Source organism: Protopterus annectens, chromosome 10.part0, assembly GCF_019279795.1.
Source record: "Protopterus annectens isolate FY-2018-M chromosome 10.part0, PAN1.0, whole genome shotgun sequence".
Lineage (NCBI taxonomy): Eukaryota > Metazoa > Chordata > Ceratodontiformes > Protopteridae > Protopterus > Protopterus annectens.
The window spans coordinates 620,783,934-620,800,173 of NC_056744.1; the positions used below are offsets into that span (position 1 = coordinate 620,783,934).

At 40.2% G+C, this 16,240-nt stretch overlaps 1 protein-coding gene across 1 annotated transcript in view; it reads left to right on the forward strand.

The window, feature by feature from the left end:
- Positions 1–16,240, forward strand: part of LRP8 (LDL receptor related protein 8) — a 1,993,970-nt gene that overhangs the window by 1,646,403 nt on the left and 331,327 nt on the right. Inside the window, exon 9 of the mRNA XM_044085444.1 lies at positions 43–168. Coding sequence (XP_043941379.1) covers positions 43–168 — 126 coding nt within the window. The remainder of the gene's footprint in view (positions 1–42; positions 169–16,240) is intronic.

Below are 16,240 nucleotides of genomic sequence, written 5' to 3' on the forward strand. Positions count from 1 at the left end.
TTTATTGTTGTTTATTGATGGATTTCAAATGTTGCCTTTCAGACATAGATGAATGTGAGAATCCAGACGCTTGCAGTCAGATCTGCGTGAACTACAAAGGCGACTACAAGTGTGAATGCTATGAGGGCTTTGAAATGGACCCGGTAACCAAGAACTGCAAAGCTGTAGGTAAGGCATTCCTGCCCTAGGACATTTCCTAATAGTGTCTTTATTTTCTGCTGATTTACCAAGGCAAGCCTTGCTTAAATATGAGCGAGTACTATCACTTTTAATTAAAAGCTAAACTGAGGTAATTTTTTAATCTACCTATTTTTGTGATATGTATACAGAAGAGAATACTTGATTTTTTTATTTTTATAAATAATTATATTGATATTTTCCATAAACCATACCACATACAGCGGGGAGACAGAGTAATATATTGAGCTATACAAAACTGTAATACTCTTAGTAAGATTTCCAACACATTACCATTAGCTATCACAAAATGAAACCTGCAGTGGAACAAACAGAAAGGAAATAATATTATAGGCTATGGTGACTTTTCTGCACTGTCAGAACAATGTGAACAACATCATGTTGTATAATTGCAGATTTTGTTTGTGTAGGCAAGTTGTTTTATACAGATAGAATTGCCCCACCTTCAAGTAAGAAAAACGTCAACATAGTTCCACAGTCCCACTGTGGGAAACATTAAATTTTGATAACATCTATTTCTAAAATATATCTCAGCAAACCTCCTCTCTACCAATGTCTCAGTTATTTCTTCAAAACCCTAGAAGCCTCATTCTTGTCTTAAAAAAGCCCTGCTCCCCATCAGCAACATGACATAGTCTTTCATGTTGCAGCTTTGTCGCCTACAGAGCTATTGTTAAGTTATGAGTAATACGTCTGCATTAAAAGTAAATAAAACACTCTTCCCCTCTCTCCAGGCACTGTTCTGCAGTTAGCAATGTGGCACGTTTTGTTACCCCCCCCCTGCTCTGTTGTGTGATCTTTATCTGCATAGGCTATGACCATCTTTCTCCATTCAGTGTGATTTGCCTCACTTTACCACTTAAATTTCTAGTTATCTTACTCAAGGATCTATGCACTCACCCCCTAGCTTTACGAGTGTGGAAGTTTAGATGATTTACATTTAAAGTTGACACATTTTTGTTCTACAGCTGCCTGTCAGATGTACGAGACCTGGCAGTGTGAGATATGATGTTTTCAGAAAACAAACTGTGAAATCTAACAGAAAAGTAATGAACTACAAAACTTCCTGCTATGCCTTTCAGGAGTTTTGTAGAGGGAATTCATCCCTCTGTACCCCACCCCCCAACAATGGAGCTGTGTTCTTCACATTCCTGCAATTTATATAGTAACTCCAAGACTGCTGTACCTCAGAATAAGGGAGTATTTAAAGATATCCCAGTGCTGGACTTAATACATATACCCCTTCCTCATTTGCACTTGTAGTTCTGCATTTCTGAGGACTACAGTTCTAGTCCTAAGGATTTGAGCAGGCATCCTTATCCTACTAGAAGAAGCCATCTTAACATTTTCCTCTCTTGCTTAGGTATCGCTTATGGTATGTCTGTCCTCTAGAGGATCGGCCCCTCACAAAACTAAAGCAGAAATGAAACACCCCAAATTTTATACAGAAATGATTCCTTTCCATGCCCTTAGAGAGTCAGCACCTTGCAGAACCAGAAGATATACCCCCCCCTCCAGCCAACAGGGAAAATGGTAGGAAACATTAACGAGATGCACGAGAAAGTGAAAACGATAGACTTGGCATCTTTTCTGGTGGCGGGACGAATACCTTATGCTGTAGGACGGAAACCTTGGGAGCACCGAAAGCTTTGAAACCAGAAATTTGGTTTAATTCTCACTGCAAGTGGATTAGTTGTAAAGAAGTTTATTGGGAACATTCCTGCATTTTACTTGAGAATAAGACAGTTATTTTGATGGTTTACTTTCCTTGATGCAGAAAGAGACAAACTCACAGCACTTAGAGCAAAGTATGGTAATTACTGTTAGCTCACAAAGAATTTGCCACATATTAGTCATTTGTTGTTTACAAGAGCACAGAGTCCTACAGAGACTATAGATGCAAATGTTACCAGCCAGTAGAATGGAGACTGTATGCTTGGTGACCTGCATAATCTTCTATGCTTGGTGACCTGCATAATAATTATTTAATAAGAAATAAGACTAATGTGTGCTATAAGAAATGATGAAACAAGAGGCAGGCTGTAAAGAAAGGCAGCAGTCATACATGTGTGGTACAGAGCAAATTAAATTACTTGTGTACAGTTAGAATTATCTGATGAAAATAATGTGTCTAAGATAAATATGAGAGAAATAATAAGGCAAAAATATAACTTAAAGACAGGATGCCCTGTGAAAGTAATAAATATGAGAGAGAGAGCCATGAGGCAAGGCACTGTAACAAAGAAAGAAAAAACACTGAAGAGTGGAAATTCAAGTTTGCAGTAGACTCTTAAGCTTGCAAAATACATGCTAGAAAAGGACATCTTTCTGAAGTATGCAATAGTTGTGTGAAAAAACTGCTTGGTGTTGAACAAAAATATGAAAACAAACTTGTTTTTCATACTTTAGAAGTAAAAATATTCAATGGGCCAGTGTAAACGATCTGTAATACCTACCACAGTTTTGTGGTGTCTGTTCACTCAGAAATATTAGACTAAGTGTACAGTTAGTCTACACATTGTGGTAACCTTTATGAATCCCCTTCGATATTTAAGGTTCCAGGAAAACCAGTAGGAAAACTAAAATTTGCAGTAATAAGGTGGGAGTTATGCTTGTGTTGTATGTACACTTAGTGTAGGCGTTAATGAATCCAGCCCTGTTTCTTAAAATCTTTAAAAGCATCAGGAGACAGCAAGGCATGTGTGCAAGGCAGAACTGTTCAAAAGAAATGCAAAGAATTAGAGATAAAAATGTGAACTTTAAATTAAATACAGAATGGGATATCTTGTCAACTACTATTTTAAAATTATTTATTTATTCTTTATTTATTAAAACTTTGAGTGTGTTTGGTATTTGAAAGCTGTATGCATATTCCAAAAAAATACCTTTTTGTTTGAGTTTAAGTTTTACATGTTCCACAGTTTATTTGGCATTCCTGAAGTTTCATGTCACGGTACAGTTAATTGCAAGCTGTATGCATATTGTTAGCCTGTTCTGGCAACAAAGTAAAACCATTAGGGCAGAAACTGCCAGCTGGTGTATACAATAATAAAAATGTTAATTATTTTTCTAGATAACAGCACTTAAGTGAATTTTCCTAATATTTTGAGTCACACTGTATGTAGGAAACTAGGAATGGCAAAAAGAAATCAGAGTGAAAAAAGTCTGCACAAATAGTCACTCATACTGTGACAGATGCATTTCAGATAATGCGTAGAACTGTAACAGTCACGGTCTGCATGATGTATTCAAAAGTTTAGGAATACTGCCTGGAGAACATCACATGCAGATACAATTTGATGAAGTTCCAGTGATGCATGCTTCTAGCAAAGTAAGTGCAGTACTCAGAAGTAAAGCCGAATAGAAACTAAAGCATATGGAATAACTGGATGTGCTTAACAAGCAACTTTAGCCAACAGAAAGGGTGAATAGTATGGCCAGTGTTGTGAAGAAAGATAAAGGTTCACATTTGTATTCATCACAATATCTTAGTAAAGTGATTAATGGAAAGCGATTACTCCATTGCTTATAGTTGAATTGTTCTCATGAATGCCACATTTTAAGTTTTTCTCAGTACTAGAATCAGTCTTTAGCACATAAAACTGGATAAAGAAAGCTTCAAACCTGTGTACCAGTAATTCTGTTGCTAAACATATTATGGAATGTGGTTCAGGGCATACTTTCACTTTTAGAGTAGTTGAATTGTTATTTAAAAATCCAATAGGAAGTGATCTTAATAAGATGGAAGTGAGTGATTGCAATTAGATATTGCACTTGCAAGTTGATCGGAAACTAGGTCTAAAGGTTAGGAAAAAACAATTTTAAAGCAAAAACAGATGTGCATAAAATGAATATGCATTTTATTATACTTATTTTATTTTGATTTTTAAATGTTTTTATTTATTGATGCGTTAATTTGTATATTAATTAATTGGTGCTTGAATTTCATTGGTGGCTGTGTCTTGTAATTTGATTTTAAATTACTATTTAAGTAGTTGATTGTTTTTATGTTATACTTTAACACTGATGAAGGGAATATACCCAAAAGCTTTGTTTGAGTAATAAATTTGTTGGCACTTCTGAGTCCGGTGTTTTTTGACATTTAATACACGATCAGGAAGGAACAGATTCCCTTCCATTTCTTGTTTCATTAGCACCAGATGGTTATGCAAAAGAGCTGTTGCTTGGGAAATTGAATGCTTTGAAAGTGCTGCAAATATAACTTAGAATCTAGCAGTGATGGGTCAGACACAAGAGGAACAAAAAAGAGGCCAATACAAGTGCCAAGTAAATCAGGACAACATATTTTCAAGTTCTACAATTAAAGTGTACAATTACCTCCCCTTGTGTTTTTTGCTTAATTTTAAGTTACATAACAATAAATACACATTCAGAGAGAGAAGACTGCAATATATGGGTCATATTCTAATGGCAGAGGATCAAAACATAACCCAGAAAAAAAAATTCAAAGCTGTTGTGCAGATACCAAGGTCAGAAGACAAGCAGATTACAAAGGTCTGTAGGAGTGATACAATGTCTTACAAAGTTTGTATGTAATATGCCTGAGATAGCTATGTTTATAATCAGAGGATTATGAGCAGATCATCAATCATAACCTGCTTATTATGCATTTGAGACATGGATGCCAATAAATTCACCATACTCTAAACTAAATGGACTGACATTATTGAAAAAACTATCAAAAGCTGCTTCCCTTTTAATCATGAGTTGCATGGGATGCTCTTTGGAAAAAGAAACCTACAGATATTTTCTGAAAGAATATTCTTCCCTAACTCTCTACTCCTGATACTTTTCATGCCTTTCTTCTAAAATATAATATAACAGTCTCTGTCAACTGTATACTTAGCTGTTATTGAAAGTTCTGTCTTGTACCATTGTCTTCCTGATGGGAAGAGACGTCTTCTATTACTGATTTATGATTTCTACCATTAACATAGCAATGATAGATGCTGCAGATTCTGGAAAACATTGCTGTGATTCCTGTCTGATTTGCTATGGACTGCAATATTTTTTCCAGAAATAAGTAGATTCCCTTCTACAGAATTGAGATGATGTAACACCAAGGACATTCTGTGATTGCTGGGTCTGTTCTCTCCCACAGTCATCTCAACAGTCTGCATCTTTTTTTTCTGGAACTTCTGATGGCTGGTGTTGAATGCAACATGTGACAACATATGCCATGATGCAACTTATCCACAAAGATAAGCAGGCTGGTCCCATGACTGCACCACTTCCTTTTTGGAAATTGGTACAGTTTATATTTCAGTGCTTAGTGTTATCAATAAAGTTCTAGCATTTAATTACTTTGTGGACATTGGATGTATTTCTCAATCTTGGAAGAAAGATAGAAGGAATGTCCTCCTGGGACATATTTGGGGGGGGACGCTGCTCTTTTCATGTTTTCTGAAGACCAAAAAAATCTGTAGCAATTACAAGTAGCTTGCTGTACACCACTTCAGCTGTGTCCACAAACAGTGATATCAATACAGTACTCCCATCTGTTCAACAGACAAAAAAGTTCTGCTGTGCAACTGTAATAAGCAACTTGCTACAATTAAACTAAGACACACTGAGTGCTTCAACACTTCAGATATAACTGCAAATGCAGTATTGGCATTCTTAAATGAATGTGGTTACTGCACTCTTACACCATCTGCAACTGCTGATTGTGTTCCCACACAGTTTACACCCGATGCAGCTGCCCCTGTCAATCCCATATTTAGATTTTTGCAGATGGGGAATGCCCCTTACTTGGGCACTCAGTTCTGCTGTAGCCCTCTGTCTCTCTGGGGCCTTTGAGACTTGGGAAAGGTGCTCCATTGGCCTCCACCCTGGGGGAGCAAATGATTTGTAACTTGAAATGTCAGTGAACTTGTACTTTAAAATGAGTTAGATGGATAAATGCTTTTCTGAAATTAATAAAATTTGAGGGATATTTGGAACAGTTTAGCAACTGGAATAAATTGTGTGATGTGATGGAGAATTCCAGAGGCAGAGAGAATGAAGAGGGAAATAATTATGTCTTGTGAGACCTGGATGGCTGGTAATGCAGCAGCAATTATTTAATTTAGGAGTGGCCCAAACCATAAAGAGACAACATGTATGTTAGGAGAAGAATTTTATAACTACTGTACATCTTTTAGCTATTGGCAAACAATACAGACTAACTAGTAATGTAGTTACAGGGAAGTAGGAACTTCTGTCCATTAAAAGACATACTGCCACATTTTCCATTAGCAGAGCATATCCCATGGTCCCCTTTTGAATCTGTCAGGACTGACACACTCAGTTCTTCTAAAGACGCACAGGTGTGGCATCCTTTGAGGCTTGGGTCAGGTTTAGGTGCCAGAGTATGAAGTGAGTTGGAAAACAACCTGCTTATCGTTTGAGACTCCACATCCCCTTTGCTTCCCAGAGAGGCAGAGGTCATCTCAGGAGTTTTTTTTTCAAGAGGGTCATGTCCATGTTTGGAAATTTCCATTTTTAGCACTTGTATGCCATGCTGCAGTTCAGGAATAGAGTTGTATTGTCCTTGGTTCTGCTGGGGAGACATGAGGCAGTGCTCACTTTTGGCCTTGAATAGTTGTGGGATCACACCCATGGGCCACGTCATGAATGATCCTTTCTCTTAGGGAAAGAATAACTTACTTAGCTCCTTTTGATTTGTGGGCCCTTGGTTCCTGAGTCAAACCAATTTTTGGTGCAGCCATCAAAGAATAGTTGGGGGCTTGGGGAAACCTCCTACTTTTGTTCAGGCGGGTTCCATTCTTCTTGACTATGGTGCGTTATCTGGTAGTGGTAATCTTCCAGACTGATCTTCTGGAAAGAAGAAGAGTACTGCAGATGCCCTAGATGCAGGGCTACTGAGAACACTCGCTGTGAATGTCCAGATATGTGGTCCGTGTATCATCTTCACTGCTAGAGCAGTCCTGCCTCTGGCTTTTGATGAGAGGCAGAATAGTGTCTCAGTCTTAGCTAGTTAGACAATCCCCTTCTTAACGAAGGCTACTTTCCATCTTCTCATAAACAGCTTTTCCTTTTATGTAGCTTCAACTTCTGTTCAACAGTTATATTTGCTTGCTCTTTAGAGGGACTTTTATAGGCTCCTAGTTTCTTAGGTAGCTACTAGGCATGCAGGTCAAGAGTTCATTAAGAAGCCTAGCCCAATTTTCCAGTTGCTCCAAGGTATTCTCTGGTCAAGTGACTTGTGCTGAGTTACAGAGTATGTAAATGGAGGCTATAACTGCCAGACTTTTTTATCCTATGGTGTGGAAGCTCATCAGAGAATTGTCTCCTGTTCTACCAGTTCTGCTCATCAGTGTGTACCGACTCTCCAGGGACTGTTGGGGGGGGGGGGGGGGTATGAGCCCCTGTCATCTTATGAAGCTTTTCCTTCTCTTTTTCTCTTCTCCTTAAAAGGTGTTCATTGTCCTTGTTCACGTCCTTGTCTTAGAAACTGCAGGATTACAGTGTGCTTTGTAAGCCTTCTGGAATAGTGTCAAAGGTCAGCTAATTTAGTTAGAAAGCATGTGTCTCCCATTAAGTAACCAAACAAAAAAGAATGTATTTGGTGTTTTCTTTTCAGAGAGACCAAGAGGAGTCTTGTAATGAGTTCCTGAATATGACCCAAAAGCTTTGGCAAACAATGTCTCTCAAATTTGAAATGGCAGTACACAATCCAATCTGTGTGAGTTTAAACTGTCAATCACTATATATCTTCGGCAATTGAAGATGGGTTCCACTACCGGGAATTTTTGCATTTCTCCTAAATGTAAACCTTTACTGAATTTGATTACTTGAGTCAAGGACCTGGAATTAATTAAAAAGGTATGATTTGTCAAGAGTCAAAGATTCCTTTATATCTTCTTTCCATTATATCTTTTCCAAAGAGTCTTAAGCAAAAGTGAGTGAGGGTGAAACTGATGATTACGGTAAAAGCAGGTAGAGCCTCACAAATCTGATTTCTGCTACCACAACACTTGGCAGTAGACGTCCTGCATCTTTTAGACCTGTGTTGGGATAAGGGTTGCCAGACGTCCCTATTTGGGCGGGAATGTCCCGAGATCAGCAGCCTGATCCCGAGTCCCGCCCTGCTGGTTTAAATCCCAGCCAGCCTCCGCTTTGTTTTTTTTTTTTTTTGATTGGCCCATATACCTGGCATACGGGCCAATCAAAAATTGCTAAACACGGAGCTTCTTGTGTTCTGCATTAAACACGAGAAGCTCCGTGATTTTGATTGGCCCATATGCTGGTATACTGGCCAATCAAAAATCGCTAAACACGGAGCTAATTGTGTTGAATGCAGAACTGCAATGCATTAAACACGAGAAGCTCCGTGTTTAGTGCAGAGCTACTGAGTGAGCTCAGTTCTTTAATGTGGAACTGTGTTCTGCATTAAAGACCTTTTTTGGTCTTCACTTTCCGTGAGAGACCACCTTTTTTTTTTTTTTTGTCCCTACCTCGGGGGCTGGAAATCTGGCAAACCTGGTTGGGATATACTTTGAGAGCTCTAATCACATGTGTAGCCCTTGCCTGCATGCCCAGTTCTAGAAGATGTGGTGCTTGCTCATTCTAGAGTGCTGTCTTTTTATGATTGTTCAGACAGCAGGCATCCTCCACCACTGCTGCTGCTGCAACATGGAATGGCAATAATTTGTCATTTGGGCTTCTTAGCACTGTGTGTCACTTCCTCCTTTTACTGAAATGGGTTGCACACTACAAAGCTTTTTATGACTGTAGTTGTTTAGTATTCTTTATGGTGCATTCCATGGTGATAATGACTCTCCATGTTCTATTGAAGACACAAATGGCAGCTTAGCTGGATGTGACATTTCATATGGCCATTCTTTGTCTACAGTCTCATGTCTATTAGTTTGCATCCCTTGTGAAACACGTAATATGACAACCATCAGACATCAAGTTTTTCTCATCACAAAGTCTTGTTATTTCCACATTAATCAAACCCAGAGAGTGCCTCATGCAAAACAAACATAATTTAAGTGGTACTCTTACTAATTTATGTGTGTAGCTTTATGTCTACACACCAGTCTGATTGTCTTGAAATATATTTCCGTGCATGCTATTTTTGGACTGCGAGTACAGAACTCATTTGGGAGGGTGTGAACACAGTGAGTGAAATTTGTGCAAAAGGAGATTATCAGTGACATTTAGTAAATTAGGAGCCATTTATAGGTTCATAGGTTCATACTAGGCTATCTGCCCTAGGGCATTTATAAGCCTAGCCAGAGTGTGTTTGGCTTTCGCCACCCATTTTAAATTAATTTTGCTATGCCCTTTTTCGAGGTTAGTATACTGTGCCTCTGTCTAACAGTGACACAGAAGTGATACCCGGGGTAAACCTACGATCCCCCTTCCACTCATCAAGATTCCTCTTGAAGAGAGTCAATGAGGGACTCTGCCTAACCTGGACTGGGATTTTATTCCAAAGTGAAGGGAGCCTCTGGGTTATGAATCTGTCCCTCCAGCATGTCCTATTTATTTCAGTGCTGAGGTTCAAGTCTCTCGAGCACGTAGCTCGATGGGATTTGGATTTTCTGAGGTGCAGCATGTCCATTAATTCCGGGTTGGACATGGCTTTATACGCCAGGCACAGATCGCCTCTGAGCAGGCGGTATGCCACTGAGTAGAGCTGGAGTTTCTTTAACCGGGCAGCATATGGCATCTATTTGAGCCCTTTGATCCTCTTGGTGAGGTACTTTTGGGGTCTTTCCAGTTGCTGCAGGTGTCTGGTAAGGTGCATCCCAAAAGAGGCATTGTACTCAATTATGGGCCTGATGAGGGATGAGTAAAGAGGCACGATGACCTCCCCTGATCTAGATGTGAATCCCTTCATGATTAGGTGGGCTATATAAAATGTTTTTCTAACCACTTTGGCCACTTGGTTGTCAAATGAGAGATTGCTATCAACTTGGGTCCCCAGGTCCCTAATTACTACTTCTGTACTTAATGGATTACCACCTATGTGGTAATTTGTGGGCACTTTGTTTTTGTCAAAGGGGATGACTATACACTTTTTGGCATTTAGCTTGAGGCCATGGCTCTGGCACCAGTTGTCTGTTTCTATGAGGCCCTTTTGGAGGATGCTTGTGTCGGCTGGAGGGTCGATTATAGCGCCCAGTTTGCAGTCATCTGCGAACTTGGTCAGCCACAGTCCTTCCGTGTTGGCCTGTACCTCCGATAAATATATACCGAACAGGAGAGGTCCCAGGACTGAGCCTTGTGGGATGCCACTTGTAACTGGTTTGGAGTCTGACATGGCTCCAGCAATTCTAACCATGTGGGTTCTGTCCTTGAGCCAGTTTGCAACCCATCTAGCAACATAGGGGTTTATATTTAATCTGGTGAGCTTATCTATAATGCCCGAGTGGGGTATTGTATCGAAGGCTTTTCGAGGTCCAGGTAGGCTGTGTGGACCACCTTCCCTCGCCAATGGCCTTGGTGACTGTTTCAAAGAAATCGACCAGGTTTAAGAGGCAGGATCTGCCCTTAACAAAGCCGAACTGGGTAGGATCCAGTGTCTGTAGGTCCCCAATATCTTTTTTTATGAGGTCCATGATGATCCTTTCCATAGATTTGCAGACCAAGCTAGTCAGGCTTATGGGGCGATAGTTTCCAGGATCCGTTGAGGAACCACCTTTGTGGAGAGGGACCACTGTTGCTGTATGCCACTCTTTGGGTACATATCCTGTGGTAAGGCTGAGATTGAACAGTAGTTTTATGTTTGGGTTTAGCTCTTCTTGGAGTTCATGTAGGATGCAGCCCGGGACACTGTCTGGTCCCATTGATGCTGCGTTTTTTGCTTTGGAGAGGGCTCTTACCTAAGCATCTGAGATGTCAGGGGGGCAGCACTCTGCTGGGATAGATATTTGCCCTTTTGGTGGGGGGGGAGTTTGCGCTGAACCTGTCAGCTAGGATGTTGGCAATGTCTGTGGGTTCGGTGTATTTTTTGTCATTTTGGACTAATTCTGAGCATATCTGGGAATTCCCACCCAGGTTCCTAACATAACTAAAGAAAGCCTTGTGATTATCCTTAGTGTCCTGCACAATTTTTCTCTCGAAGCTGGCCTTAGACGATTTCATGAGTGCCCGTAGTTTTTTGCTAACACTGATCAGAGATGCCTTCCCTTTTTGGGATTTTGCTCTATCATGTAGTAGCTTCCTCCTTCTATTGAATAGTTTGTTTATGGCTGGGGTCCACCGGACAGGACGTCTGCCTTTGGAGGATTGGGTCTTGGTGTTATTTGGGATTGCATGATCCATGCATTCCTGAAGGTGTTCATAGAATGCGTTTATAAAGGATTCTGCGGTCTGGGCCGTATTTACCACAGGCCCGGGGGCTTTGAAGGATTCCACCTCAGTTTTGAGGAGTGTGAAATTTGCTTTAGAGAAGTTTTTCACTGTGGTTTTCTGGGCAGGGGTTGGGGTCAGGATGTGAATATCCAGTGAGATTAGTTTATGGTCTGATCTTACCAGTGAGGGATACACTTCTGGTCTGGAGCATAGAGTCCCCATGTTGGTGATGTTCAGGTCCAGTATGTTTTCCCCTCTTGTGGGAGTGGTAGCAAGTTGTTCCATAGCATTTGAGTTTATAAATTCTAGGAACCTTTGAGCTAGGGTGTTGGAGCTAGAGTAATGCTCCCAGTCTATGTTTGGGTAGTTGAAGTCGCCCAATATAATGGTGTTTGGAGAGACCTTCATATTTTCCAGTGTTCTCAGGAAGGCCGAGTGGGGTTCCTGGGTTTGGGAGGGTGGTCTGTAGCAGGCTATAAACTGGAAGGCAGTTTTACCCACTGTTAGTTGCACATGGATAGTCTCTGATGCTTCGTGCAGTGCCACCAACCTGGAGGTGTGGGTATCTTTGACGAATATTGATACTCCCCTCCTTTTCTGGTTCGGTCCAAGTTTTGGGGCCGAAAAGCATGGTATGAGGTATAACCTGGTAGTGCTAGGGTGCTCTCGGGAGCCTTGAACCAGGTTTCTGTTACTGCACAGATATCGATGTTCTCCATGCCAAGGAGAGTTTCGAGTGCATGCATCTTGAGGTTTTGACTTCTGGCGTTGAGTAGCATTACTCTTAGTTTCTTATCCCTTGTGATACCTATGGAGGTGGGTTTGTCTTTTGAGCCTTGCCTAAAAAGGCACTATGGGGTAGCAAGAGCCTTTGCCAATATCCAAAAGCCCAGGGGTGACAGGTGCAAGCCATCCCTAGTGAAGCATCGTGGCCTGTCGAGCATGTCATCCCAGGCTGACAGGCATTGGATCCCCTTTGAATGATACCAATACTTAAGCCAATTGTTGAAATTGATCATCTTGTCTTCATATTGTGGCATCATTCTTGGTGAGGGTAAGATGCTACTCAAGGTCAGGGTCATACCGCCTGGGCCACATGCTCAGAGAGCTCCTCTATGTCTCTTTTCATGTAGTCCAGGGAGGTACGTCTCAGGTCATTCACACCAGCATGGACAATGACTGAGTCATATTTGTACTTGCCTTGGAGTGACCTGAGTGCTTGTGTTATGTGGCGGATCCTAGCGCCAGACAGGCAGCTCACCGTGACCTTCTCCTTGTTCAGCCTGGTGAGCGGGACATCAGTGTGCCTGACGATAGAGTCACCTATTACAAGTGTATCATGTGTTGCACGTGTTTTGTTTTGGGGTAGCAGTTGCTTGGGTGTCTGCTTTGGAGGTCTCTGCTGCTTAGGCAGATTTTTATTTAGAGCCTCTGAGTATGTTTTTGTGTGTTTATGTGTTTGGTTTGCTGTCGTGGTAGGTCTATGTGAGACTGGAATTGTAGTGAGTGTGGTTTCCTTCTCCTCCTGACAGGTTTCGCCAGTACTGAGTTGAGAGAGCTTAGCCTCCAGTTTGGCTATATGGTTGCATCTCTCACATGTGTTGGAATTTGTTGGGAGGAGGAGAGGGTTGTCTGTGTACATGAGACAGTTGTAACATTGCCTCAAGATTCCCAGATTCACCAGCTGGACTGGAGAGGAGATTGACAACTGACCTTTGGACATGCTAGAATAGTATTGGGAATTCATTTATAATTGAAAAAAAAAGGCCAATGGGAAACAAGGTACTCAAGGGGAGTTTGTGAGGGTGTAGTGCTTTTAATTTTTTAGTGCTGACTTATATAATTGCTTTAGTGAGCAAGTGCCAGGTAACTTAAATGCAATGTGTTACAGGTAACTTAAATGCCAAAATGACAAACAGTAACTTTCTTTCAAGTGAAACAAGGAAATAAGTACAGTAAGCAATGCAGATGTCACTAGGGATCCACAGAAGCTGAAAAGGCGTTTTAGGTGGAATTAGCGTTTCAGGAAATAACAAGCAAACAAGCATACAAACAAAGCTAGATTCAGCAGGCCTGGATCTAGTCTATGCTACAGCAAACAAGGTGTACCAATTCCAGTAATAAACAGTTCAAATATGCAGGCACTATAAGCCTTTAACCAGAAATTCCCAGCTCAGAAGGGCAGAGTCCAGCCTCTCCTCCCACAAGAGTGCGGACCACGAACCTTCTTAATGTAAAATAACTGGCCTGAAGCCCAAGTGCTTAAACCAGAATTAATACACTTTTAGAATAACAAACACTGAGCCCTCATTCAGCAGTTCCCAACTTAGAAGGATGTAAGCTACCTGTACTGCCACTACAGTGCAGAGCACAAACCTTCTTAATGTAAAACAACTGGTCTGAAGCCCAAGTGCTTAAACTAAAAGGCTTAGAATGAGTTACACCAAGCAGTAATAAATACAATTGAGTACTTTTAAGATGACGCAAAAGCAAAATAAAGTAGGAAGAAACACAAATACAGTGAAAGCAGATAAAATTTTTTTTTTTTTTTTTTTGAGTGAGCAAATGAGATGGGCCCAGGAGGAGTATCCAAGTGCAAATTTACAAGAGGGGCGGGCAGTTTCAAAGCCACCAAGATTAACACCAAGACAAAAACAGGGAGTGTGAGTGGGGACCTACTGAAAAAACAGTCAACTTCTAGCTAGATATTGCTCAATGCAACACAAACAAATTACTTTAAAAAGTGCAGATAAAAGTTACTTAGCTACACTTATGCGTTCAATTGATATCATGCAGGTCTTAACCAGCCAAAGCTCACAGTTTAAACAGAAGATAATTCACTGTACCACTTGTATAAGACAGAAACTGAATAACAATGAAGGAAACTACTACCCCCACCTATCACTGGCTATGCAGGTTTTTAACAAGCCTTAACTGAAAATACCACATGCACTACTGAAAAAACAGTCAACTTCTAGCTAGATATTGCTCAATGCAACACAAACAAATTACTTTAAAAGTGCAGATAAAAGTTACTTAACTACACTTATGAGTTCAATTGATATCATGCAGGTCTTAACTGGCCAATGCTCACAGTTTAAACAGAAGATAATTCACTGTACCACTTGTATAAGACAGAAACTGAATAACAATGAAGGAAACTACTACCCCCACCTATCACTGGCTATGCAGGTTTTTAACAAGCCTTAACTGAAAATACCACATGCACTACTGAAAAACAGTCAACTTCTAGCTAGATATTGCTCAATGCAACACAAACAAATTACTTTAAAAAGTGCAGATAAAAGTTACTTAGCTACACTTATATGTTCAATTGATATCATGCAGGTCTTAACCGGCCAAAGCTCACAGTTTAAACAGAAGATAATTCACTGTACCACTTGTATAAGACAGAAACTGAATAACAATGAAGGAAACTACTACCCCCACCTATCACTGGCTATGCAGGTTTTTAACAAGCCTTAACTGAAAATACCACATGCACTACTGAAAAAACAGTCAACTTCTAGCTAGATATTGCTCAATGCAACATAAACAAATTACTTTAAAAGTGCAGATAAAAGTTACTTAGCTACACTTATGCTTTCAATTGATATCATGCAGGTCTTAACCAGCCAAAGCTCACAGTTTAAACAGAAGATAATTCACTGTACCACTTGTATAAGACAGAAACTGAATAACAATGAAGGAAACTACTACCCCCACCTATCACTGGCTATGCAGGTTTTTAACAAGCCTTAACTGAAAATACCACATGCACTACTGAAAAAACAGTCAACTTCTAGCTAGAATATTGCTCAATGCAGCACAAACAAATTACTTTAAAAAGTGCAGATAAAAGTTACTTAGCTACACTTATGCGTTCAATTGATATCATGCAGGTCTTAACCATAAAATAAAGTCATTAGGCAGATCACTAATTCTATCCACAGGATTAATAAAAACATATGTATTAAGCGCGCTTAATCTTTTTATGCATATGTTATCAGCCAACACATCACCTTAAAAATGTGGCTTGGAACTACTGTTCAGCGTATAAAACAGATGGCCACTAACAAAAATTAAAGAATGTCATTGCAAAAGACAAACTGACACTCTGCTAGAAATAAGTCAATACAGCAGGAAATTAAAGCGCTAGCAGTGCAAGTCCTGGAGGGATATAGATAACCACCTAAAGTGACACAGACACATTAGTATTACAGAAAAGGTCAAGATATGATGAAAAACATTTTTGTTTAATTTTTGGACATAATAGTCAAATTCTGCAATTTAAATTTTAAATCACAGTATCTTGGAATTGGCTTCAACAAAATGTAAACATTTTCTTTGGCCACATGAATGTAATTGTCTTGGCTGTTAGGTTCATAGGTATGTACTAGGCTAATGGCCCTGGAGTCTTTACAAGCCTAACCCATAGGATTACTCTGGCATTGTGCCACCCAACCTTAGTTCCCAGTGCCTCTGTCAAGTAGAGCCACTGGAGTGAGCCCCGGGGTAAATCTTCTATTTCCAATCCACTCATCAAGATATCTCTTGAAGAGGGCCAGTGCCCAGTACCTCTGCTAGGGGGATTCTTGGAGTTTCAGCTTAATTCAGAAGAATAAGGACTGATCTCCCAACTTGTGCTTTTTATAGTATATGCACCATTATAGGGAAATCCTTATATACTTGAGATAAACCTTTAATTTTT